The sequence below is a fragment of the Molossus molossus genome, unplaced genomic scaffold (genome assembly GCF_014108415.1).
Source record: "Molossus molossus isolate mMolMol1 unplaced genomic scaffold, mMolMol1.p scaffold_m16_p_12, whole genome shotgun sequence".
NCBI lineage: Eukaryota > Metazoa > Chordata > Mammalia > Chiroptera > Molossidae > Molossus > Molossus molossus.
Window position 1 is genome coordinate 31,216,137 of NW_023425347.1, and position 27,044 is coordinate 31,243,180.

Below are 27,044 nucleotides of genomic sequence, written 5' to 3' on the forward strand. Positions count from 1 at the left end.
TTACATTCCCATCAGCAATGTATTAGGGCTTATTTCTCCACATCTTACCAACACTGTCATTTTTATTATATTCATCCTAGTGGATGGGAAGAGGTATCTAATTTTGGTTTTAACTTTTATTTCCCTAATGACTAGTGATGGTGAAGAACTTTACATATGCTAAGCCATTTATATATTCTCTTTGCTGAAATGTTTATTCAAATTTTCACACATCTTAAAATTGAGCTGTCTCATATTTAAGCTTTAAGAATTCTTTATATATTTTGCATATGTCCTTTATAAAATATGATTTGAATATATTTTCTGATTTTTTTTTTGAAGCGGAGTTTTAAATTTTGATAAAGTCCAACTTATTAATATTTTCCTTTATGGATTATTTTTGGGATCTTATCTAAGAACTCTTTTCCTAAACCAATACCACATAGGTTTTGTCCTAAAATTGTTATAGTTTCAGTTCTTATATTTAAGTCTGATTCATTTTGAATTTATTTTTACATATAGTAGGAGGTAAGGGTCTCAATTAATCTTTGTTGCATCTGATATCCAAATGTCCTAGCTCCATTTGTTAAGACTATCCTTTCTCCATGGATATGCCTGGCACCTTAATCAAAAATCAATTGACCATAAATATGAGAGCTTACTCTCAAATTCTGTTCCACTGATCTTTACGTCAATACCACACTATCTTGATTATTATAGCTTTGTAGTAAAATTTTTTTAAAAGCATTTTATTTTTTATTTATTTATTTTATCCTCATTCGAGGACAGTTTTTCCATTTTTTGTTCAGATAGAGTGGGAGGGAGAAAGAGAGAAACATCGATGTTAAAGGGACACATCAGGTGGTTGCCACCTGCACGACCCACCAGGGCCAGGGACAAACTGCAACCTAGGTATGTGCCCTTAGAGGGAACTGAACCCGGGTCTCTCTGGACCGCAGGCCGATGCTCTAACTGCTGAGCCAAACCAGCCAGGGCGCTTTGTAGTAAATTTTGAAGTCAGAGAGTGTTCCTCAATTTTAGAACTGTTCTGGCTATTAAGGATCCTTTGCATTTCTTTAGAAATTTTAGGATTAGATTGCCAATTTTTCAAAAAAGCTTACTGGGGTTTTGACAGGGTTTGCATTGATCTTTAGATCAATTTGGAAACAGTTGCTCTTTTTATTTAAAATAATTTTTCTTTATTGGTTTTAGAGAGGAAGAGAGGAGGAGAGATAGAAACATTGAAGAGAGAAAACATCAATTGGCTGCTTCCTGCATGACCCAAACTGGGGATTGGGCCCACAACCTGGGCATGTACCCTGACCGGGAATCAAACTGGTGACTTTGTGCATGGGTTGATGCTCAACCACTGAGCCACACCAGCCGGGCAACAGTTGCCATATAATAATATTGAACCTACTAATTCATGAACATAGAACACCTCTATTTATACTTTTTAATTTCTCTGAATGTTTATGGTTTTCATTGTACAAGTCTTATACTTCTTTGGTTAAATTTATTTATTTTGTTAGTATTTTGGATGGAACTGTTTTGTTTTTGTTTGTTTGGAGAGTACATTTATAAAAGCTGGGGACAGTGAAACACGGAAAGGCCTAGGATAGAAAAGCTATAGGAGAGGGCCTAGGCAGGGCTGCTGTCAGCTTACTGTAAAGTCAGAGTAAAAGGGGCCTTGGGGACATGTTCAGGGGGTTAATCCAGGATAAGCTGACGTTGCCCATTGTTCCCCTGGTTGCGAGTCTTGTGGGGTCCCTTAGCATTTAGGAGATGCATGCATGTGGGGAAGAAGAGAGGGAAGAGAAAGGCATGGGTATGCTCCTGGGAGGGAGAGCACGCCTGGAATTGTTTTAACTTCATTTTTAGATTTTTCATTGCTAGTATACAAAAACACAATTGATGCTTATATATTAATATTGTAGCCTGTGACCTAGATTCCTGTTCACTGAGCTCCCCACTGTACCAGGCTGCTTTCTGGCCCTGTCTGTGGCTGGGCTTTTAGTAGCTGGCATTTATTTCCGTGTCCCTGAGTACAGATCTGATTTTTTGTTTCTCGTCCCTCCAGTAAAGCTTCCCAAATTGTCTGAGGCCCCCTTAACTACTCTGGAGGCCCTGCTAACCAGCATGCTTCAATATACATTTTAAAAAAGCAGTGTCAATTCTAGAGATTGTCTCTCTTGAAAACAAACTACAGATTCTATCCCACCCTTCTTTTAAAAGAATTTCCTTGAGTCCAGAAAGTTCTGAAATACTCTTGCTTTGGACTTGAGGTTAACCACATTATACCATAGTCAGCTTCTTTAAAAGACTAATGACAGACTTTCCAAAGGGTTTTATCTTCGATTGCATTTATTGACCTCTTTACTGCTCTTTATAATCTAGAGTTTAGGCTATGGGGCCAAACAGGACTTTTCTTAATTTTGTCAAGTGATGTGATGGTTGGAGTTATCCAGAAAAAAATAAAGTCTTAAATGACTATTCAGGAAAATATAATGTCTTATAGTCAGGGATGTAAGGGCTTGGTTATCCTTGTTGGAATAATGGTTCTCCTCTATCTGGGAAGTCGCTGTACAGTTAGGAACTGGGAGGCAGGGAGTTGAAATCCAACAAGGTAAAGGTTTTTCTCAGAACAAAGCTAGTTGTCAGATGCTACCAGACCATTATTGTGGCTAGAATTCCAGAAATGGTGTAAAGAAGTTCATTTTTTATTCATTCTTCATGGATTTCACCTGTGGAGCAAAAAAGGACAGTCTGAATAAAACAACTAAAATATTTTACCAGGTTTTGAAAACACTGGTGTTGTTTTCCCAATATACATTCCATTTTCCCTTGCTATGCAGCACTAATGGAATAGACCCACGCTCACGTACAGTTGAGGGGTAGGCTTTGATGGGTCCAGGTCAGTGAAAATCCTCCTCTGCCCCTATCCCTTCCAAGAACAATTGGGTTAGCTCAGAGCATACCCGTGACCACGTGGATTGGTTCAGGGTGCCCTGAACTAGTGCAAAGTTCAAGACTCTCACTTGGACAGTATGGTATGCTATGTAGAGGGTGAAGCAAAAGTAGGCTTACAGTTGTGAGTATGTGAAACAGTTTATTCGGGTATTATTTATTATTGTATTTTCCACAGGAACAACTGTAAACCTACTTTTGCCGCACCCTGTATAAAGCTGGAAACCACTGAGCAATTTGCCACCTATAGTTAAGCAGCTTCTAAGATGGCCCCCAATGATCCCTGCCTCTTGGTATTCATGCTCTTATACAGTCCTCTCACCTTAACTGTGGGCTAGACCTAGTGATTAGTTTCTAACTAGTCATGGAATACAGCAAAAGTGATGGGATGTCACTTGTGAGATCAGTTACAGAAAGAGTGTGGCTTCCACCTTGGGTACTAACTTACTTGCTCACTATGAGGGAAGCCACATGCCAAGTTGTGAGGTGCACTATGGAGAGACCCATGTGGCAAGGAACTGTAAGAGGTCTCTGGACAATGGTCAGTGAGAAACTGAGGCCTGGAGTTCAATCTATGAGGAATTAAATCCTGCCAACAACTACATGAGTGAGCTTGGAGAAGGGGATTTTCCGTTGGGCCTTCAGATAACATCATAGCCCTGACAGAACTTAACTACAACTGAACTGGAGGCCCTAAACTATGTCCAGATTCTTGACTCATAGAAAAAATAAGATAAAAATATGTTTGTTAAGTAACAAAAAATAATATAACAAAAAAATAGTTTGAGCTGGATTTTCCCCCCTACTATATGTAAATGAAAGCATATTCACATATACTAGCTAGTAATTTAATCTTGAAAAGGTTATTAGACAGCCCTGGCTGGGTAGCTCAGTTTAGCATATCGTCCAGATACACCAAGGATATGAGTTTGATCCCCAGTCAGGGCACATACAAGAATCAACCAATGAATGCATAAATAAATGAAATGACAAAATGATGTTTCTGTTTCTCTCTCTCTCTCTCTCTCTCCCTCTCTAAAATCAATAAATAATAAAAAAGGTTATTAGGCATTAAAATCTTTATATTCAAATAAACTCACAGCTTAAAAAATCATGCAAACAGAATAAATCTATCTGCCCACTCACAACCATCTCCAATTCTCATATGGAAAATTAGGTAATAAGACCTCATTCATTCAGATTTTCTTATAATACTAACAAAGTCTGGGCAAAGGTTTACCTTTGATTATTTATACAAATAAATAATAACAGAGTAACTTAAGTCTAGTTAAGTCATCTTGTTGAAAGTTCTTAAAAGTACTTTAACACTATCTGTTTATATACAAGTTTGTTTGTTTTTTTATCCTTACCCGAGGACATTTTTTCATTTTTTGTTCAGATAGAGCGGGAGGAAGAGAGAGAGAGAGAGAAACATCGACGTGAAAAGGACACATCGAGTGGCTGCCACCCACACGACCCAATCAGGGCCGGGGACAAACTACAACTGAGGTACATGTCCTTAGTGGGAACCCAGGTCTCTCTGGACCGCAGGCCGACGCTCCAACCGCTGAGCCAAACCGGCCAGGGCTATATACAAGTTTTAAATATGCTGATTAAGAATGAATTTAATTGCTATCTACTCATTAAAGCAGATTTTGAAGGACCTCAGGTTAGGCATTCTTTGTTTTCAGTCTATCTGGAAAAAAAACACCTTTCATCCAATGGAGAAGAGTATGACTAATTCAGTCCTCTATACCTGAAGCTCAATAAGACAAACTCCAACCTTACTGAATTCTTAAAGGGATACCATTCTATCTTGTCTACCAAAATATCTCTTAAATATCTTTTTCATATAAAGATTTACTTGAAGGTTTTAAAAAAAAAATTCAAATAAAATATAAAATGATAGACATCAACATAAAGTGTATTTCTGGAAAGGAGACAGGATTGAAAGCAGAGGCAGGAATTTATCTTTTTTGAATTTTATATGCAATTTTTATTGCTTAATTTGAATTTTTTATCCTCACCCGAGGACATTTTTGCATTTATCTTCAGATAGAGTGGGAGGGAGTGAGGAAGGGAGAGAGAGACACACACACTGAGTGGTTGCCACCCACATGACCCAACTGGGGCCGGGGACAAACCGCAACCGAGGTACATGCCCTTAGCGGGAACTGAACCTGGGTCTCTCTGGTCCATGGGCCGATGCTCTAACCACTAAACAAACTGGCAGGGCTAATTTGAACTTTTAGAATAAGGTTTTTTTTGGGGGGCGGGGGGCGGTGGAAGACATTAATCCTTACTCGAGGATATTTTTCCATTGATTTTTAGATAGAGTGGAAGGGAGCAAGACACATCAATTGGCTGCCTCCTGCATGACCCTGACCAGGGCTGGGGATCAAACCTGCAACCTACATATGTGCTCTTGACCGGGAATCAAATCCACGACCCTTTGGTCTGTGGGCCAATGCACTCTAACCATTGAACCATATTGGCCAGGTTGTTTTTATAATTTAAAAAATAATTGAGCCCTGGCCGGTTTGGCTCAGCGGTTAGAGCGTCGGCCTGCGGTCCAGAGAGACCCGGGTTCGGTTCCCGCTGAGGGCATGTACCTCGGTTGCAGTTTGTCCCTGGCCCTGGTCGGTCGTGCGGGTGGCAGCCACTCGATGTGTTCCTTTCATGTCGATGTTTCTCTCTGTTCCTCTCTCTCCCTCCCACTCTACCTGAACAAAAAATGGAAAAATGTCCTCGGGTGAGGATAAAAAAAAATAAAAAAAAAAAATAAATAAAATAATTGAAAGGTAAGGAAAAAAAATGGTCCCTGAGAGGGTATTATTTGTAGTTTAGGATGAATTTTCTCAATCCTAATATTAAATCAAAACCTATCATGCTCCCGGCCAGTGTGGCTCAGTGGATTGAGCATTGTCTCATGGACTGGCAGGTCCCAGTTTGAGTCCTGGTCAGGGCACATGCCTGGGTTGTGGGCTCGATCCCTCCATGGTGGGGGTGTGCAGGAGGCAGTCGATCTCTCACGACATTGATGTTTCTATCTCTCTTTCCCTTCCTCTCTAAAAAATAAAAATCAATAAAAACATATTTAAAAAACAAACAAAAACCTATCATGTGGGTCTAAAATGGTGGCTTAGTAAGAAGCTAAACTGCCTCCTCCCATGAACACATCAAATACACACCTACATTTAGAGCAGTTCTTCCTGACAGACAACTGAGGGTCAACAGAACAGCTTCTGCACAACAAAGGAAAGAGACAGAGAACAAATAAAGAAGGTTGGAGAAACAACAGTGCTCTGGGATCATTCGTGCCAATAAGTGCCATTGTTTACGTTCCCCCTCTACCTGGACAGCACAGTGGGAAGCTCTATGCAGGTGCTCTGGTGAACCTGCCCAGAGATTGCATCAGTGGAACCAAATGGTGTTGTGGTATTGTGTGCCCTTGGCTGCCAGCTTGGACCAATAGGGCATCACCCAGACCTCACTCCTCAGGAACTAAAAAGGCACCAAAGCGTGCATGCAACTGGGCTGCCTTGACAGTGCCCCCACTCTGGCCACAGACAGCCAGACCAATAGGGAGCTACGGAGTGCACTGGGCCACTCACCCTAAGCCTGCTCCTCCCAGGCAACCAACACCAGGCACCACAGGCATCCACCTTGACTCCAAAACCCAGCAGCACAGTCTACATGGAAGTCACCTCTACATAAAGCCACCTTTACAAGACTGGGAGAAAGAGGTATTGCATCTACTTCACAGGAACAAATACTGAAAGTCAAAATGAGAAACTAGGAACATGTTCCAAATAAAGGAATAACAACAAAAAAATCCAGAAAAACAAAATGAAATGGAGAAGAGTAACTTGCCTGATAAAGAATTCAAAGGAATGGCTATAAGCATGCTCACCAAACTTGAGAGTGGAAGAGAAATTCAAAGAGAACTTGAACAAAGAATTAGAAAATAAAGAAGCAATCATAGCTGAAGAATACAATAACTGAAAATGAAAACTACACCAGAAGAAAGTAGCAACAGATTAGATAAAACAAAAAAATATATTAGTCATCCTGGTCGGTTTGCTCAGCGGTTAGAGCATCAGCCTGCAGTCCAGCGAGAGCTGGGTTCTGTTCCCACTAAGGGCACGTACCTCGGTTGCAGTTTGTCCCTGGCCGTGGTTGGGTCATATGGGTGGCAACCACTCTATGTGTCCCTTTCACGTCGATGTCTCTCTCTCTCTCTCCCTCCCTCCCCCCCCTCTCTCCCTCCCTCCCTCCCTCCCCCTCTATCTGAACAAAAAATGAAAAAATGTTCTCACCAAAAAAAAGAATGGAATGGATTAGTGACTTGAAAGACAGAATAGTGGAAATCATCCAATTAGAACAGCAAAATAATACAGAATTAAAAAAAATACCAGGGATAGTTTAAGGAACCTCTGGGACAACACTAAGCACATAAACATTTACATGATAGGGATCTCAGAAGAAACGGGCAGAGTGTTTATCTGAAGATATAATGACTGAAAACAATACAGGAAAGAAATCAACTTCCGGATCCAGGATGCACAGAGTTCCAAACAAGATGAACCCAAAGAAGCCCAAGGCATACTGTAATTAAAATGGCGAAAGTGCCCTGGCCGGTTTTGCTCAGCGGTTAGAGCATCGGCCTGTGGTCCAGAGAGACCCGGGTTCAGTTCCCACTAAGGGTGCGTACCTCGGTTACAGTTTGTCTCTGGCCCTGGTTGGTCGTGCAGGAGGCAGCCACTAGATGTGTCCCTTTCACGTCGATGTTTTTTTTTCTCTCTCTCTCTTCCTCTCTCTCCCTCCCACCCTATCTGAACAAAAAGTGGAAAAATGTCCTCGGGTGAGGATAAAAAAAAATAAAAAAAAATAAATAAAATGGCAAAAGTTAAACAGATAATCTTAAAGGTAGGGAGAGAAAAACAACTGGTCACATACAAGGGAAACCCTATTAGGCTATCAGCTGATTTCTCAGTAGAAACTTTACAGGCCAGAAGAGAGTGACAGGACAATTTAAAGTACTGAAAGACAGTAACCTACAACCTAGAAAGTTATTATTCAGAATTGAAGGACAGAGAGTTTTCCAGACAGGCAAAAAAAAAAAAGGAATTTATCACTACTCACCCAGCTTTACAAGAAATATTAAAGAAATATTAATATTAAATATTTCTTTAAACAGAAAGCAAAGGCCATAGCAAGCAAAAAAAAACCTCCCAAAAACATGAAAGAAAAAAATCTCAAAGGAAGGCAAATATATAATGGACACACCAAATTAGCCATTTAGAAAGCTAGTATGAAGAACAAAGTAGAAAAATTAACTGTAATAAATAGGGAATACATAAAACAGAAAGATCTAAAATGTGATGTCAAAAACATAAAGCATGGAAGGGAGAGTCAAGTGGTAGTGCTTTTAGAATGCATTTGAACATAAATGCTTATTAGCTTAAAATAGACTATTTATAGATAAAGGTGGATATATATGAACCTCTTGGTAATCACAACCAAAAAATCTAGAAAAGTACACAATAAATAAAGCAAAAGAAACCCAAACAAAACACCAAAAAGCCAGTATGTTACAAGGGAAAAGATCAAGAGAAGAAACAGAGAAGAACAAAAACAACTAATAAAATAGCAACAAGTACATACCAATCTATAATTACTTTAGATGTAAATTGACTAAATGCTTCAAAATACTGAATTAAATCTGAGAATATTATCAGTATAATTAGGGTGGTTAACTGAATAAAAAAACAAAACCCAATTACATATGCCGCCTACACGAGACTCATGGACTGAGAGACAAACAGAGACCGAAAGTGAATGTATTCAAAATATATTTCATGCAAACTTAAATGAAAAGACAACTGAGATAGCAATACTCATACCAGACAAAATAGACTTTAAAGCAAAAACTGTAAAAACAGATATGAGGACCACTCCAACAAGAGGATATAAAAATTGTACATATCTATGCACCCAACATAGAAGTACCTAAATATATAAAGCAAATATTAACAGATATAAAGTGAGAATTGATAGTGATACAATAGGAGTGGACTTTTATATCCATCCCACTTAAATCAATGGACAGGTCATTCAAACAAATTCAACAAGTAGCCTTAAACATCACATCAGACCAGATCTACTTAATAGATAGTTCTAGAACATTCCATCCGCAAACTGCATAATACACATGCTTTTCAAATGCACAAGGAACATCTTCCTAGACTGATCACATATTATGCCACAAAACAAGTCTCAATAAATTCAAGAAGACTGAGATCACTGCAAGAATCTTTTCTTACCACAACACTGTGAAACTAGAAGTCATTTGGAGTAGGGATGGGGCAGAGTGGTAAGGTGGCAATCGGGTGCTGGGAATGAGCATTCAGAACTAACAAACAAACAAAAACACCAGAGCTTAGCTTAAAAATGCTAAACATCCTTTTAGAAACAAAAAGTGAGAATCTTCCAGAATATAAATGACACTCAGGAACCCTGAAAACCATTTGGGAGAGTTCTGGTAACTGGACTTAAGAATATTCTTTCTCACAGACAACAATGACAGAGTGGGGGGGGGGTGTGAATTGGGAGGAGGGTATCAATGAGGGGAAAAAGGAGAAACATCTGTAACAAAAATAAAATATATAAATAAATATAATAATAAAAAAAGAAACTAGACGTTAACTACAAAAAAGAAAAGTGGAAAAACACACAAGTAGAGACTGAAAAACATGCTAGTAAAATAACCAATGATAAAAATGAAAATCAAACAGAAACTTAAAAAATACCTGCGTCAAATGAAAATGAAAACACAACTTTCCAAAATCTGTGAGATGTCGCAAAAGTTCTTTTTCTAAAAAAAAAAAAAAAATTTTCTGCCCTGGCCGGTTTGGCTCAGCGGCTAGAGTGTTGGCCTGCGGTCTGGGGAGACCTGGGTTCGGTTCCCGCTAAGGGCACGTACCTCGGTTGCAATTTGTCCCCGGCCCTGGTTGGGTCGTGTGGGTGGCAACCACTCGATGTGTCCCTTTCACATCGATGTTTCTCTCTCTCTCTCTCTCCCTCCCACTCTATCTGAACAAAACGTCGAAAAATGTCCTCGGGTGAGGATAAAAAAACAACAACAAAAAAACATTTTTCTTTATTGATTTTAGAGAGAGGAAGGAAGAGGGAGAGACAGAAACATCGATGAGAGAGAACATCGATTGGCTGCCTCCTGCATGCCCCCCACTGTGGATCAGGCCCACAACCTGGGCATGTGCCCTGACCTGGAATCAAACTGGCAATCTCTTGGTGCATGGGTTGATACTAATCACTGAGCAACATCAGCCAGGTAGCAAAAGCAGTTTTAAGAGGGAAGTTCATAGCTATACAGACCTATCTCAAGAAACAAGAAAATAATCCCAAATAAGCAACCTAACATTACAACTGAAGGAACCAGAAAAACAACAAATCCAAGGTAAGTAGAAGGAAATAAGGATCAGAGTAGAAATAAACAAAATACAACCCTCCTCCCAAAATCAATAAAGCCAAGAGCTGATTATTTGACAGGATAAACAAAATTGGCAAACCTTTAGCCAGACTCATTAAGAAAAAAGGAGGGCCCAAGTAAATAAAATAAAAAACGAAAATGGAGAAGTGACAGCTGACACCACTGAAATACAAAAGCGATCATTAAAGAACACCATGAACAATATCTGCAAACACATTGGACAGCATATAAGAAACATAAATTTCTAGAAAAATACGGCCTTCCAAGATTGAGCCAGGAAGAAACAAAACCTGAATAGACCAATTACTAGCAATGAAATTTAAGCAATAATAATAATAATACCCCCAAGTCCAGGACCAGATGGCTTCACAAGTGAATTCTATGAAAAATTTAAAGAATTAATACCTTTTATTTCTTTTTCTTGTCTGGTTGCTGTGGCTAGAACTTCCGGTACCATGTTGAATAAAAGTGGTGAGAGTGGGCATCCTTGTCTTGTTCCTGATCTTAGAGAAAAAGGTTTCAGCTTTTTCCCATTGAGTATGTTAGCTCTGGGTTTGTCATCCATAGCCTTTATATTCAGGTATGTTCCCTCTAGACCAGTTGTTCTCAACCTTCTCTAAGATCAGGAACAAGACAAGGATGCCCACTCTCACCACTTTTATTCAACATGGTACTGGAAGTTCTAGCCACAGCAACCAGACAAGAAAAAGAAATAAAAGGAATCCACATTGGAAAGGAAGAAGTAAACTGCCCCTATTTGCAGATCATACTATATAAAGCAAATCCTAAAGATGTCACCAAAAATCTACTAGAATAAATGAACTTAGTAAAGTAGCAGCATACAAAATTAATATACACAAATCCATTAATTGCTATAGACTAATAACAATCAGGAGAAATTAAGAAAATAACTTCACAAATGCACCAAAACTATTAAAATACTAAGGAATAAATTTAGCCCTGGCCAGTTTGGCTCAGCAGTTAAATTGTGGGCCTGTGGTCGAGAGAGACCTGGGTTCAGTTCCCGCTAAGGGCACGTACCTCGGTTGCAGTTTGTCCCCAGCCCTGGTTGGGTCGTGCGGGTGGCAAACACTTGATGTGTCCCTTTCACGTCGATGTTTCTCTCTCTCTCTCTCTCTCTCTCTCTCTCTCTCTCTCTCTCTCTCTCTCCCCCCTCCTTCCCTCCCTCCCACTCTATTTGAACAAAAAAATGGAAAAAATTGTCCTCGGGTGAGGATAAAAAAAATTTTTTTTTACAAAAATCACTCAAAATAAAGACTTAAATGTAATCTGAATTTTAAAAAAACCTACCAGAAGAAAACATAAGTAGCAATATCAGTCTTAGCAATATCTATTTGGATATATCTCCTCCATCAAGGGAAACGAAGAAAAAATAAACAAATGGGACCTCATCAAACTAAAAAGCTTCTGCACAGCTAAGGAAATGAACAAAATGAAAAGACAACCTACTGAATGGGAGAAGATATTCACAAATAATATATATGTTATAGTTAATACCCAAAATATATAAGGAACTCATACAAATCAACATAAAAAACAAACAACCTGATTTAAAAATGAATATAAGATCTGAATAGATATTTCTTTAAAGAGGACATACAGATTACAAGCAGACATAAAAAGACGCTCAACATCAATAATTATCAGTGAAATGCAAATCAAAACAACAATGAGATTCCACCTCACACCTGTCAGAATGACTATCATCAAAAAGTCAACAAATAAGTGTTGGAGAAAATATGAAGAAAAGGGAACCCTCATGCACTGTTGGTGGGATTATAAATTGGTGCAGGCACTATGGAACACAGTATGGAAATTCCTGAAAAAATTAAAAATAGAACTACCATACAACCCAACAACTACACTTTTGGGTTTTGTTGTTGTTGTTAATCTTCACTCTAGGATACATTTTTTTCCATTGATTTTGAGAGAGTGTGAAAGGGAGAAAGGGAGGGAAAGAGAGCAAGAGAGAGAGGGGGAGGAGGAGAGGGGAAGAGAGAGGGAGAGAGAGAAAGAGAAAGAAACATCAATGTGAGAGATATACATTGGCTGCCTCCTGCATGTGCCCCGACCAGGGCCAGGATTTGAACCTGCAACCCAGGTATGTGCCTTTCACTAGGAATCAAACCCGTGACTCTCTGGTGTGCAGGCCAATGCTCTAACCCCTGAGCCATACCAGCTAGAGCACTCTGGGTATTTATCTGAAGAAAACAAAAACACTAATTCAAAAAGATATAATCACCCTTATGTTCACTACAGCATTATTTGTAATAGCTAAGGATTCAACCTAGGTATCCACTGACAGATGAATGAATAAAAAGGGGTGGTACATAGGCCCTGGCCAGTTTGGCTCAGCGGTTGGAGCGTCGGCCTGCGGTACAGAAAAAGGGGTGGTACATATATATAATGGCATATTACTCAGCCATAAAAAATGAAATCTTGCCATTTGTGACAACATGGATGGACCTAGAGAGTATTGTGCCAAGTGAAATAAGTCAGAAAGAAAAAGACAAATATCATATGATTTCCCTTATATGTGGAATCTAAAAAACAAAGGAACAAAACAAAAACAAGCTCATAAAAATGGAGAACAAATTGATGGTTGCCAGAAGAGAGAGATTGGTAATAAAAAAAAAAAAAGTGAAGGGAAAGAAGAGGTACAAACTTCCAGTTATAAAATAAATAAGCCACAGAGATGTAGTGTACAGCACAGGGAATATAGTCACAATATTGTAATGACTTGGCATGGTGACTGATGGTTACTAGATATAGGGTGGTGATTACATCATAAGGTGTATAAATAATGAATCATTATGTTGTACATCTAAAACTAATATACTAATTGTATGCTAAATAAACTTTAATTAAAAAATAAACTGAGCACTTGACAGTATGTAAAATGAGAAGGAGAGGAAAAGATGAGTTATGATTAATACAGGATGAGGTAGGAACACTGATGGGCAGTTCTGAAGGAGGTAAGAACTTGGGACAGTAGGGGAAAGCTATGCGAATGGGGGCAGGGTCAGGATTCAACAAAGTCAGACTTGTAAATTCACCTGCTTATCTGTACATAAGATTACCAGAGTACTATTGGCTGGGTTGGGCAATTTCCTTAAAGAGGAAAGCAGGATGAGGATGTTCTCGATGGATCATTTCAGTATTTGGGTTGAAGCTTAGTTGCTCCCTCCTGGGAAAAAACTTACCAGACAGTCTAAGTTTGAGGGTGAAGGTGGCAGTGGATTGCAAGAAACAGAATGAACTGTGGTAAGCCTAAACAGAAGGAATAATAACAACAAGGATGGGGCAAAAAGTAACAAGACTGGACAGGAAGTGAGTGGGGCAGCTGAGAACTAAGGGATGGCATGTTCTCAGTAAGCTGAAGGTATCTTGAGGTCTGTACTTGGTTTTTATTTTTATTTTTTTTATTGATGTTTTATGGAGGGAGGGAGGGAGACAGACAGACAGACATAGATTTGTTGTTCCACTTATTTATACATTCATTGGATGATTCTTGTATGTGCCCTGACCAGGACTCAAACCCCAACCTTGGCATATTGGGACGATGCTCTAACCAACTGAGCTAGCTACCTGGCAAGGGCCTATACTTGGTTTTTTAAATTTCCAAAATAAAAAAAATCCAAACAGGCAACAAAGGAAAAACAAATAAAAGTAAAACACAATCCAACTCACCACTCTGTTTTAACAGCTAGTTCTAAATATGATGGTTAAATTTTCAAGGTCTTCATTCTTTAAATGTAATTCTTCAAGCAGTGTGGTTATAAACTGTGTAAACACCATATTTTCCTGAGAATGCTTCTGAATGCCAAGAGTCGGGGTCAGTCTGAAACAACCAAAAATATTAAATACATGTTCACGAAATAGGAAGGAATAAGGGGGGGGGGGGTTCTATCTTCAACATGGCAGAGAAGTTTTTGTCATGGCAGAGAGATGAAGTCTTTTTGATTTGTCAACATTCACAGAGAGAGAGAGTTTACTAATAAACTCAGAAGAGAAATTTCAGGGAAAAAATGGAAAGATCCAACATACTATTAAGCATAGAAAGAAGCCTAAAAGTCTGAATCTATAACATGTTCTTCATCATGCCAGCAAAAACTACCAAATTCTTCTCAGAAAAGAACATTAATGAAATCTTTCCACTTGGGGAAAGGAGGCTGTGGAGAGAAGCTTAGAACTGAGAATTACTTTAAAATCATAATTTTATTGAATGTTTGGATTATATCACCTGGAAAAAGACAATATATAAACCAGATTACTTTTTTAGACAAAACCTTAACATTTTTATTTTTAAAACACTAAAGAGATAAATTACATCTTATAAGCACTTAATACAAACTTTATAAGGAACACTCTGCTTTTTTTTCTAACCACTTCCAGTAAATACCCCTAAGGAATGTTTGCAAATAATAGATTCTTAAAAGTAATTTATATTCAAATGTGATCAGTAAGCATGATTTTTAAAAAGTGACTAATCTAATCACAAAGACTAAAGACCATTATTTTTCATAATATTTTTTTATCTCCACGATTATCTTTATAGAACCTTTGCAAGTTACATTCATGGAAAGCTTTTCAGGGAGAAAATTTTTTTCTCTCCAAATAGTCTTACACCTTGCACAAAGTTCTGCCAGATACTTACTTAATCTTGTTCATCGCCACTGGGCACATCAAAGATAAATAAAGTAACTCTGATTTAAATCAATAAAAGTCAAGAAATCAGAGCAGAGGAATTCTGCAGTAGTAAGTGTGGAATGGGAGATGTTATTTTCTGAGAGAGATTTCATTCTTGCTTAGCTATTTCACACAGAACGCAAAAGTAAAAATATGTCAAAATTGTCCAGAGATGGCCAGGACTTTGAGGAGGTAGTAAATTCTCTGTCTCCCTGAAGGTGTCTTAACAAGAACCAGAGGCTAGACAACTCCAATAATAAATAGTTCAATAAAACCCACAATTTTTAAATGGGAAACCACTGGAATGTATTCTTTCCCCACTTCTGTATTTCTTTAGAGCTAGGGGATGGAGTACAAGCTTCTCACACTTAATGAACTTTGTCTACTGACATTTCTCAAACATAGTTCATACTGGGAAACAGGACTACCCAAGCCTTCTAAAGCCAAGCCCAACCTGGGCACTTGGGTGAATGTAGGCAGTTGTGGCCAGTTTTTTCTGAGGTATCTTCCTGCAGAGAAGGTGGGATCCAAAAGTCAACTCTGGCTTTTCCCACACTTAGGCAAAGTTACTGCTTCCCCACAATAAGACCAACGATACCAGTGGCTAAAATAAAGAAGTCAGAGGATACATGTAAGTGTGACCAACGGACACAGACAACAATGCTGGGGGTGGGGGTGGGATGGGGAGGAGGGTGTCTATGGGGGAAAAAGGAGAAACACTTATAACAAAAATAAATCAATAAAAATTGGAAAAAAACAACAACAAAGAAGTCAGAGGAGGCAGATTAGATATGTCAACTCCACAGAAACCTAGCTTTTACGTGTATTTAAAATGTTACTTAGTCCAGCTGGTATGGCTCGGTGGATTGAGCATCGCCCCATGAACTGAGAGGTCCTGGTTCAATTCCAAGTCAGGGCACGTGCCTGGGTTGTGGCGTCAATCCCCAGTGGGGGGTGTGAAGAAGGCAGCCAATCAATGTTTCTCTCTCTCTCTCTCTCTAAAAAAATCAATAAAAACATATTGAAAAAAAACAACACCACCTAAATGTTACTTATATGACACATCTTAGACAATTACTCTCACTTTGAAGGAGAGCAACATTTGGTTAATATATGAAAACAAAGTTTTCTCAATTACTTCTCAAAGTGCCATTAGTACGTTTTAAAACTTAACGCTCAAATTAGAAGTAAATGGTTAACTACTAGATTTTTCAACCTGTGTGCCCACGAGAGCAGAAAATGAGAAGAATTACAGAGAAACATTTTGTAAGAGAGTTTTTTCATCAATTGCCCTAGTTAGAAACTATTAAGAAATAGTAACATGGTGGGCTCCTTCATTTAACTCAGTTTTGTTTAAATGTCACCATCTGAAATCGATCCTCACTCCCACCCTCTATTTATTTTGCTTTATTTGTCTACAGTCCTTACTCTTGTCTAATTTTATTACTAGTTTGCTGTTTAATGTCTATCTTTGATCCAAGGTGAATGTCATGAAGGCAATGACTCATTTACTATATCCCTCATGCTTAGCACACTGCAGATGATCAATATTTCCTTGTTGAATGAAGTAACAGCTCAAGAGGCCACTTTTTTTTTTTAATCCTCATCCGAGGACATTTTTCCATTCTTTGTTCAGATAGAGTGAGAGGAAGAGAGAGAAACATCAACGTGAAAGGGACACATTGAGTGGCTGCCACCCGCACGACCCAACCAGGGCCGGGGACAAACTGCAACTGAGGTACGTGCCCCCTGGCGGGAACCGAACCCGGGTCTCTCTGGACCACAGGCTGATGCTCTAACCACTGAGCCAAACCGGTAACGGCAAGAGACCACTTTTTTATTGTGCTTACTGAAATGTTTTTTCTTCCTTTTTCTAAAAAGGAAGGGAGGAAATTTTTTCTTGACTCCTCCTCCTGCTCAACATAGTGGCACCTTCCTGCCAGAATGTTTTAGAACATCTATCAGACAGTAAGATGAGATTCAAATTCATCAGGTAGACCAAGTATTAAATCAAGATCTATCACTTGTTCCTCATTTCCCCTCCTCACTTCCACTTGTCCTGGAACTCAGTGTTGTCAGGGAAGTGCTAAGATTGTCCAAGAGTGAGTAGTGCTAAGTGCCATGAAGCTGGCTTGGTTTACAGCTTTAATTCACTTCCAGTCCTGCAGAGGAAAGTGTAGAGCAAGGGGTTCCCCCTGGAGTGGGTGCGTGGTAGTACTTTCCACAGGAGCAAAAATACTGTAGTGTCACAGGTGAAATTTAAAAGGAGAGGAAATTCTTTTCACTCTAAATGAGATGAAATTTCCTTGGCCAAAAGAAAAACAACTTAGGATATCTATAATCCAACTAATATAGTTCTTTAATTCTATGTATTTCTGGCTGTTTCCACTGTTCCTGAATAGGATGTATTCTTATTCTTTTTAGGTCAATGAAAGCAGCAGAATGTAGCTGTAAAACAGGAACTCAACTGTATTTGGAATCTTTACTTTCTTTCAGTCTCCTCCCATTAAGAGATAAATGATCTAAGAAAAAAGATTCAGGATCCTTTCTTAATGCAGTGATTTGGTTCCTTTTCAAAGACTGCAAATCAACTACCTCCACTATCTTGAAGGGGTGGGATTCTGTATCTCTATGTGTATCATGTTGCAATGGTTAATGAACTTTAAATTCTAGACAGTGTTCCTCAGACATAACCTAACTATCTCTTACAGAATTTTATTTTCTCCTTCACAGAACTTTGTTTGGGAGCGAGGTCTTAGAAGTTATTTGTTCATATTCTTAAAAATGGTTCTCAATTAATTCTAAGTCCATTCAATCTTTCCTCATAGATGCCATCTGATTATTCCTTATCCAGATTGGTATTCTTCTCTATACCCCTTTCTAGGTTCTCATTTTCCTAAAATGTAGTACCCCAGAATATGCATATTCTCCAAATTCATTACTTAAACAAACAAACAAAAAAAACCCCCAGCATATATTCTAGCCCACAGAAGTATATAATGAAATCAAATCTTACACATCTAAGTTATTTTGAAGTACAATCTCAGGACTTTATCCACAACCCCCGTTTTTGTTCAACTGACTCTCCAGACTCCTCCTTTCCCCTTAATCCTTTATCTATATATTATTAATTGTGATATTCTAATCACTTATTTGTTTAACCTTTTCATTAAAGAATAATTCCCACCTTATTATATATTGAAAAAGACTTTAGCATCTATTCCAGTCCTACAACTTCTAATAGTGTATATCAAAGAAAACCACAGTAAACTGGGCCCAAATAACTACTTCTACTTTAAAAACAACATACACCACAGTTGGTATTTAACAATGTGTTTTATGTAGGAAATACCTTTAAAATAACAGAAAATGTGATTGGCCATGAGTAAAAACAAAAGATTTTTATGTTTCATTTGATTTCCTTCAAGTTCTTTTAAGTATGAATAAAAACCTCTAAAGGTGACACTGAAAGGCTGGCTCACCACAAACAGTCTGTATGCTAGAGAATATAATTTGAAAAAAAAACGACATAACTTGCAATGTATAAATCACAAATAAGAGCGCAAACTTCTCATGAAAATGCCACTGATTCAAATCTCCACTCTGAAAAGACAGGCAGCCTTCTATAACTAGTTCTTTACCATATGGTAAATGGCATGACAACAAAAGCAAAAAGCCAAGTGTCAAACTGTACCTTAATGATAAGACCTTTATTTAGCTGACTGCTCCACATATGCTGCACATCAAAAAGAGAGAATGCAACTCAGGTTAGGACAAGTGCTGTCCATTTGTTATTACTGAGCTATCAAACAACATCTGGTTAACAGGAATTATTGTACACAGTAAGAGGAGTTTCAAAGCTTGACAACAAGAGAGATTTTTAATTAAAAAGTGACATGTTTTAAAATCGATCCTTACATCCAAGGATTTAGAGCTGTACAAACTCTTGATTGAGCCTCAGAGTAAGTTACCTATAATTTTGTGAGTCACTGGTTTGTATCTTACTAACAGAGAAAGCAGTATAAAGAGTTAAAGTTGTGGTTTACTGAGCAGTGAAGCTAAGCAACTGATGAAACTCTGTTATCCATCTCCTGTAGTGCAATAAAATTCAGTAATGAACCTAGATTTTTAAGTGGCCTTCCTGACACTGGTCCCTATTGCTTTGCTCACTGCCCTCATTCCCACTGGGGAAAATACAGTGCAGCTCTTGGAACCCTGGAAATCACAGCACAGTCTGAATTATCCTTTTCTGATTAATCTGTGTGAAATGTGTGAGAATCACTTGCCTGAAATGATATAGTACAGACATCCTTTACCCTGACCTTCAAAACTAAGAGAAGCAAACATTCTTAGAGTTTCCTGAGAGTTATTAATGATTAATTTCCACACTCGCAGAATCAAACTGGTAGGCTCTTGTAAAATGACAATGAACAACACTCCTTATACTCAATCTTAAGTGAAGAAAATGCTGTGAGAACATCTAGGGGAAGAAATGTCACCAGAAAGCATGCTTCTCTATGGTTTGGGGTTGGAGGAAGGGACAGGAAGTGAAAAGCCACACACTTTCTGTACCTATCAGATTTGAGAAATTACTGGGTTCATACAGAGTTCTGTTGCAGGAGGGAAACCTGTTCTGCTGATTACCATGCATAAAGGTGATGACATGCAGAGACTGCTAAAGATAATGTTGGGCTTAAAAATATGTTTAACACTCACTCTCTTATCCCTCTGAAGTTAGGGAAGGAGAAGGTAAGAAGAATATTTCTGTTAAATAGAAATGCTTTCAATTTTTACGTGTACAGGCACTATGCTTGCCACTTATCAATAAAAACAGAACAGATAATACAATACCTGACACTCTGGGTTCTTAGAATCAAACAAAAACCAAAGTCTGCTGGGACGGATGAGGCATCTTTATTAATAATGGGCTGGGTAAATGAAGAATCTAAAAGATGAGGTTTAACTGCATAATCTTATTTTATGAGGCTGTATCACCTCTTAATTTCCTCAAGTGTGACTTAGTCTCAACCTAGCTAGTTTTCTTTTGACAGCTGAAGTAACTGAGGCTTTGGACACAGTAAGAGATTTATCCTGGGTCGCATGGTTTAGAACAGTGCTAAACACGAACACCTTGATCACAAAGTTATCTTGCCTATCTATCAAGTCACTGTTTCTTTCTTCCTGCATGGTAGTAACAATTGTCACTTCACCAGTATTTTGTCTTCTTGTAAAAAATGAGTTGGGATTTTTCTTCCTTCTCTACATGAACAAGTGCTCAATGATAAAGTATTAAACCAGAATACCTCTGCACAAACATATACTCAAAACTGAAACAAAGAGCTGTGACCAGTAAGTAACACAATGGGTCAAAATGTCATCTATTTTCAGAAATTTGAGGGCCCACACAAACCCAAGACATTTTGCAAAATGTCTCTCTCAGATATTAAAAAAATTTCTAGTACACATTTTCAAAAGGAATTTTATCTGTATATTCAGGGCTCTTTATCACGCAAGTAATTAGGATTTCATATTTAACATAACTCTTTTCCATCTTGCTTTTTTCTTACTGGGGAGAAGGCAAAGATTAAACTCTGTCAGTGATTCTCTAAAAACATTTATTTAATCTGTGGCCTCTGGCTCCCTCCCCGAAGTACCATAGACACTGGGGCACAGGGAAAGAATGAAGTCACCCTGTGGGAGAGTTTTTCTTTCTCCATAAAATTACATGGCCTGGGCCCTGTACTGGGGTAACTACTTCAGGGCATTTCCTAAGCTGTTGTTGATGTTTTTACGTAAACAAGTAACATGGCTTTACAAGTGACAAGGAAACAAATGCAAGTGGTTGGAGCTGAGTTTAAAAGTCAGATACTTTAAAATGAGTGGTGGGCAGGCTTCTAAATAGAAGGAAATGAATCTGTTTCCTTTAAAGAATGCCAGTTCTTTTTCCCAGTTCCCTTTGTGGCAAGAGCTCAACCACTAAGTCAAACATAAGAGCATCAGTGATTTCAAAGTTTGCAAAAAGATTTTTTTCCTTTATGAAACTAACTGTTGGTCTTCAACCTTTATATGAAGTTGCAGCAAGTGTTAACTCCAAAGTGAGGTTCAGGTGTCTTTCTTAAGGTCACATAGTCCGTAAGTGATGAGCAAATAACCCCAGAAGTACTCCCCACCAGTCTACACTTCTAACCACTATACCACACAAGCTCACGTCTGATTCACTTTGAGAAATGAGTATACTTTATGATTTCAAAGGCTCACATATATACTCTGCAAATAATTTTTAAAATCTACCATTACAAGATAAAACGTGCTAATGAAAACTAACAATTCTATTGTTTCTAATTCATCCTTCCTCCTGACAGCCAAGAAGCAAGACCTTCCAACACCATTAAATGAAGACTTTAGAACAGCGGTTCTCAACCTGTGGGTCGCGACCCCTTTGGGGACTGAATGACCCTTTCACAAGGGTTGCCTAAGACCATCAGAAAACACATATTTCCGATAGTCTTAGGAACTGAGACTGCTCCTCTATCTGTCTCCAGGCGGGTCTGCCCACATGCAGATACGCCCACATACAACATGAGGGACTGTATTAAAGGGTCACAGCATTAAGAAGGTTGAGAACCACTGCTTTAGAAGAAAGCTAATAAGTGCCTCTAAACAAGTAAATCCTGGCAGATAGCGCTAAATTAACTGATTTAGCATATCTCTACCTAGCACATTAACAACAGCACTACAATGAAGGATGGTGGTTCTCAGTTGTGTCTGCACAAATTACAATCACTTGGGAACTTAAAAAATACCCATGTCCAGCCCTGGCCGGTTTGGCTCAGCGGTTAGAGCGTCGGCCTGCGGTCCGGGGAGACCCGGGTTCGGTTCCCGCTAAGGGCATGTACCTCGGTTGCAGTTTGTCCCCGGCCCTGGTTGGTCGTGCGGGTGGCAGCCACTCGATGTGTCCCTTTCACGTCGATGTTTCTCTCTCTTCCTCTCTCTCCCTCCACTCTATCTGTGCAAAAAAATGGAAAAATGTCCTCTGGTGAGGATGAAAAAAAAAAAAAAAAAAACCCATGTCCAGGCCCCACCCCAGACCAATGCGTCAAAATATTTGAATCAGGTATTAGTATTTTTTAAAAGCTTCCTATGTAATTCTAATATAAAACCAGTGTTGAGAACCACTGTTAAATTTTTGAAGTGAATACATTTGTGTAGTTCTGATCATTTGTTATACTTGTTAACTACACCGCTGGAAGAAACTGACTAGCAAAGGAAATGAGATTTTTATGTAAATACCTATGTAATGAAGCAGAAGGTAATATGGTCCAAAAGAAAGGTGTCCTCTATAGGAATTTATACAAGGGAGATATTTCTGCCTCTGGCAGGGGTGGCGGGGGGCGCGTGTGTGTCTAAAGCAGTGGTTCTCAACCTTCCTAATGCCGCGACCCTTTAATACAGTCCCTCATGTTATGGTGACCCCCAACCATAAAATTATTTTCGTTGCTACTTCATAACTGTAATTTTGCTACTGTTATGTCTTAGGTGACCCCTGTGAAAGGGTTGTTCGACCCCCAAAGGGGTCGCGACCCACAGGTTGAGAACTGCGGTCTAAAGGAAGGCTTCTAAAAAGGTGGTGACATTTGAACATTTGACATTTGAAGACTTGGAGAGACAGATATGAAAAAGAAAAGCGTTTGAAGCACAGTTCACAGTGCTAACAAAGATGCTTATAGGGGGAAGCAGTTAGTGACAGTGTAAAGACACAAACAAGAAATAAGTTGGATAGACAGGTTGGGGTCACTTTAGGAGTGAATATCAAGCAAAATTATGTGGTAAGAACTAGGGCATCACTAGATTTCTGAACAAAGGCCTATCCTGCTTAGAATTAAGTTTCAGTGAGATTATTCTTACAGTAGGAGGAAGAATGGACTAGTTGAGGCAAGGAGAACTGTTTAAGAAGGCTATAATTGCAGCAGTCTAGGCAAGTAAGGAAATCCTAATGTGGGCTTAGTAGCAGTGGAAAGGTGAACAACAACGAAATGAGAGAAGTTAAAAAGGCAGGACTCAGCAGTTGAGTTGATATGGGAGATAAGGCAAGAGAAGCACCAAAGACAAATCTGATTTTAATTCTGGATTATCAGAAAAATGGAAATGTCACCAGAGAAAATTGGCCTTCAACCTTAGGAGGGCTGAATATAGAACTTTGGTAGCTCCCAGGACCTCGCTGTGTGCCCCAGGCATGCCTTGTCTGCTCCAGGGTCTAATTGAGAACATTTCAAAAAGGTGGAAAATGGTGGCAGAGTGAATGGAAGCTACACAGATGGTCTCCCAGGACCAAATTGGAATTACAACTAAAATAAAGACAAATCATTGGGAAAAACCAACTGAAAAGCATCTGGAGAGAACCTGTACAATCAGGGACAGAAAGAGGATGCCAAATTGAGCATGGTAGGGACTGTGGGGAGTGTGAGGGTGGGCTGGGAGCCCATGGACAGCAGCGGAGAGCTGTATTAGCTGAGTGCACTTCCTGCTGAGAAAGAGGAGGTTTTAAAAAGCACCAAATCAGCTACAGCCACTCACCTTGGGCTCCGGCATGGGGAGGGCAGACTGGACTGGAACTGGGTGGAGAGAGTCTGAGGCTCCTGGCTCAGGAGAGAGCTGGATGGGAGGACACTGGGAGTTTTGTGCTGAATCAATCCCTCACAGGACAGTAGCCATCTTACTCAGAGCCCTTCCCAGAACCCTGGGGAGAAGCAATGGCCCCTCCTGCAGGAATTCACCACCACCAAGCCAGGCCAGAGAAATGCAAATTGAGGCTCATTAACATCGAGTCTGATAGCAGGCAAGTACTCCACCCACTGGTAATCCTCTTACACCTGAGGGATTTTTCGTTCAACTAAGGGCTACAAGTCAAGGTTCATCAACTTACTGAGACTAACAGCCTCCAGGCAAAAAGCTAGAGGATAACTGAACCTTTCCTTGGCTTGCAAATATACCCAGGAAAGTAAGACTTGACAGTGGTGTTTAACATGGGTCCACCACACTCATCAAAACACAGTAGAGGGAGCCATAACAGGGGAACACCAACACCCATGGAAAATTTGGCAGGCTCCAAAACCCACTGAGACAGCCAAAATGGTGAAACAAAGAAACAAATCCCAAATGAAAGAACAAAATAATTCTGCAGGAGAATAAATAAATGACATTGAAATAAGCAAGATATTAGAGGGAGAGTTCAGAGTAATAATCAGAGGAAGCTCAACAACATGACTAAAGATATAGAAACATTGAAAACCAATCAACTGGAAATAAAGAATGACATAGCAGAAATAAAGAACACATTGGAAGGAATAACCAGAAGAGTAGAGGAAGCCAAGGACTGCATCAGTGAATTAGAAGACAGGGTAGAAAGAAATCACCCAATCAGAAAACCAAAGAAAAAAAACAATTTAAAAACAGGAAGACAGCCTAAGAGAAATGTGGGACAATATGAAATGTAACACCATCCGCATCAAAGGAGTGCCAGAAGAAGACGACCATGAACAATAGTTAGAGAATATATCTGAAGAAATAGTGACAGAAAACTCCCCTAGTTTGGTGAAGGAAAAAGGTATCCAAGTTCAAGAAGCACAGAGAGCCCAAAGTAAGGATAACCCAAAGAGGCCTACAGCAAGACACATAATAATTAAAATGCCAAAAATTAAAGACGGAGAGAATCGTAAAGGCAGCAAGAGATAAGCAACAGGTTACCTACAAAGGAACCCCCATAAGGCTATCAGCTGACTTCTCAACACACCCACTAAAAGCCAGAAGGGAATGGCATAAAGTAATCAAGGTAATAAAAAACAAGGATCTGAATCCAAGACTACTCTACCCAGCAAGGCTATCATTTAAAATAGAAGGTGAAATAAGGAGCTTCCCAAACAACAACAAAAAAAGCAAAGGGAATATATTAGCACCAAACTAGGACTCCAAGAAATGTTAAAAGGACTGCTGTATTAAGCAGAAGAAATAGGAAGAGAAACATAACCATAATGAACAAAAATGGCAATAAATAAGTACATATCAATAACCTTAAATGTAAATAGATTGAGGATTGAATGCTCCAATCAAAAGACACAGAATAGCTGAATGGATAAGAAACATGACTCATATATATGTTGTTAACAAGAGATCAAACTCACAACAAAAGACTCACATAGGTTGAAAGTGAAGGACTGGAAAAAATTTTCCAAGCAAAAGAAGGAAAAAAAGCTGGGGTAGCAATACTCATATCTGATAAAATAGATTTCAAAATGAAGGCCATAACTAGAGACAAAGAAGGCCTCTACATAATATTGAAAAGATTTACACAACAGGAGAATATAACCTTGGTAAACATATATGCACCCAACATAGGAGCACCAAAATACATTAAAAAACTTCTGAAGGACTTCAAAGAAGAAATCAACAGCAATACAATCATAGCAGGGCACTTCAACATCCTGCTGACATCACTGGATAGATCCTCTAGACAAAAAATTAACAAGGAAACAGAGACTCTAAATGAAGCACTAGATCAAATGGATTTAATAAATATCTACAGAGAATTATACCCCAAACCTGCAGAATTCACATTCTTCTCAAGTGCACATGGGATATTTTTAAAGACAGACAACACATTAGGACACAAACTATGTCTCTACAAGTTCAAGAAGATTGCAATCATTATCAAGCATCTTCTCAGATCACAATGGCATGAAACTAGAAATCAATTGCAACAAAAAAATGCAAAGACATTTCAACACATGGACGCTAAATAGCATGTTATTAAACAATGAATGGGTTACTGAGGAGATCAAGGAAGAAATTAAAAATTTCCTGGAAACCAATGAAAATGAACACACAACACCACAAAATCTATGGGACGTAGCAAAAGCAGTTCTGAGAGGGAGGTTCATAGCACTACAGGCCTACCTCAAGAAACAAGAAAAATTTCTCCTTGACTTTCTAACCCTACAACTTAGAGAACTAGAAAGTAAACAAAAAGAAAAACCCAGATCAAGTAGAAAAAAAGAAATAGTAAAGGTCAGAACAGAACATAGAAACTAAAAAGCAATTCAAAAGATCAATGAAACAAAGAAATGTTTCTTTGAAAAGATAAACAAAAATGATGGACCATTAGCCAGACTCACCAAGAAACAAAAAGAGAGGACCCAAATAAACAAAATCAGAAACAAAAGAGAAGTAACAACTGACACCGCAGAAATACAAAGGATCATTAAAAAATACTATGAACGCTCTGGCTGGTTTGGCTCAGTGGTTGGAGTGTCGGGCAGCAGACCGAAAAGTCATGGGTTTGATTCTGGCCAAACGCATGTACCTCAGTTATGGTTTGTCCCCAGCCCTGGTCGGGAGGCAGCCAGTTGATGTGTCTCTCTTACATCAATGTTTCTCTCTCTCTCCTTCCCTACTCCTCTCTATATGAAGATATTTGAAAAAATATCCTCGAGTGAGGATTAAAAAAAAAAATACTATGAACAATTATATGCCAACAAATTGGACAATCTAGGCAAAATGGACAAATTTCTAGAACCAAAACTAAACCAGGAAGAGAGAGAAAGCTTGAACAGACCAATAACAACTAAGGAAATTGAAGGTGTAATCAAGAAACACCCAGCAAACAAAAGCCAAGGCCTGGACAGCTTCATGGGAGAATTTTACCCAACATTCAAAGAAGAGCTAATACCATTCTCTTCAAACTATTCAAAAAAATCCAAGAAGAAAAGACTTCCGAACTCATTTTATAAGGCCAACATAATTCGAATTCCAAAACCAGCTAAAGACACTACAAAGAAAGAAAACTACCAGCCAATATCCCTGATGAACATGGATGCCAAAA

The 27,044-nt window shown here is 38.8% G+C and overlaps 1 protein-coding gene across 2 annotated transcripts in view; it reads right to left on the minus strand.

The window, feature by feature from the left end:
- Window positions 1–1,822: 1,822 nt before the first annotated feature.
- RPAP2 (RNA polymerase II associated protein 2) overlaps window positions 1,823–27,044 on the minus strand; it is a 117,523-nt gene continuing 92,301 nt past the window's right edge. The window contains exons 12-13 of one of the 2 annotated variants that reach the window (XM_036257000.1): window positions 14,171–14,321; window positions 1,823–2,723 (exon numbers count right to left, since the gene is read on the minus strand). In XM_036257000.1, coding sequence (XP_036112893.1) covers window positions 14,180–14,321 — 142 coding nt within the window. In that variant the 3' untranslated portion in view covers window positions 1,823–2,723; window positions 14,171–14,179. Of the gene's footprint in view, window positions 2,724–13,701; window positions 13,751–14,170; window positions 14,322–27,044 lie in introns of those variants that run through there. The other variant, XM_036257001.1, reaches the window with a different exon arrangement.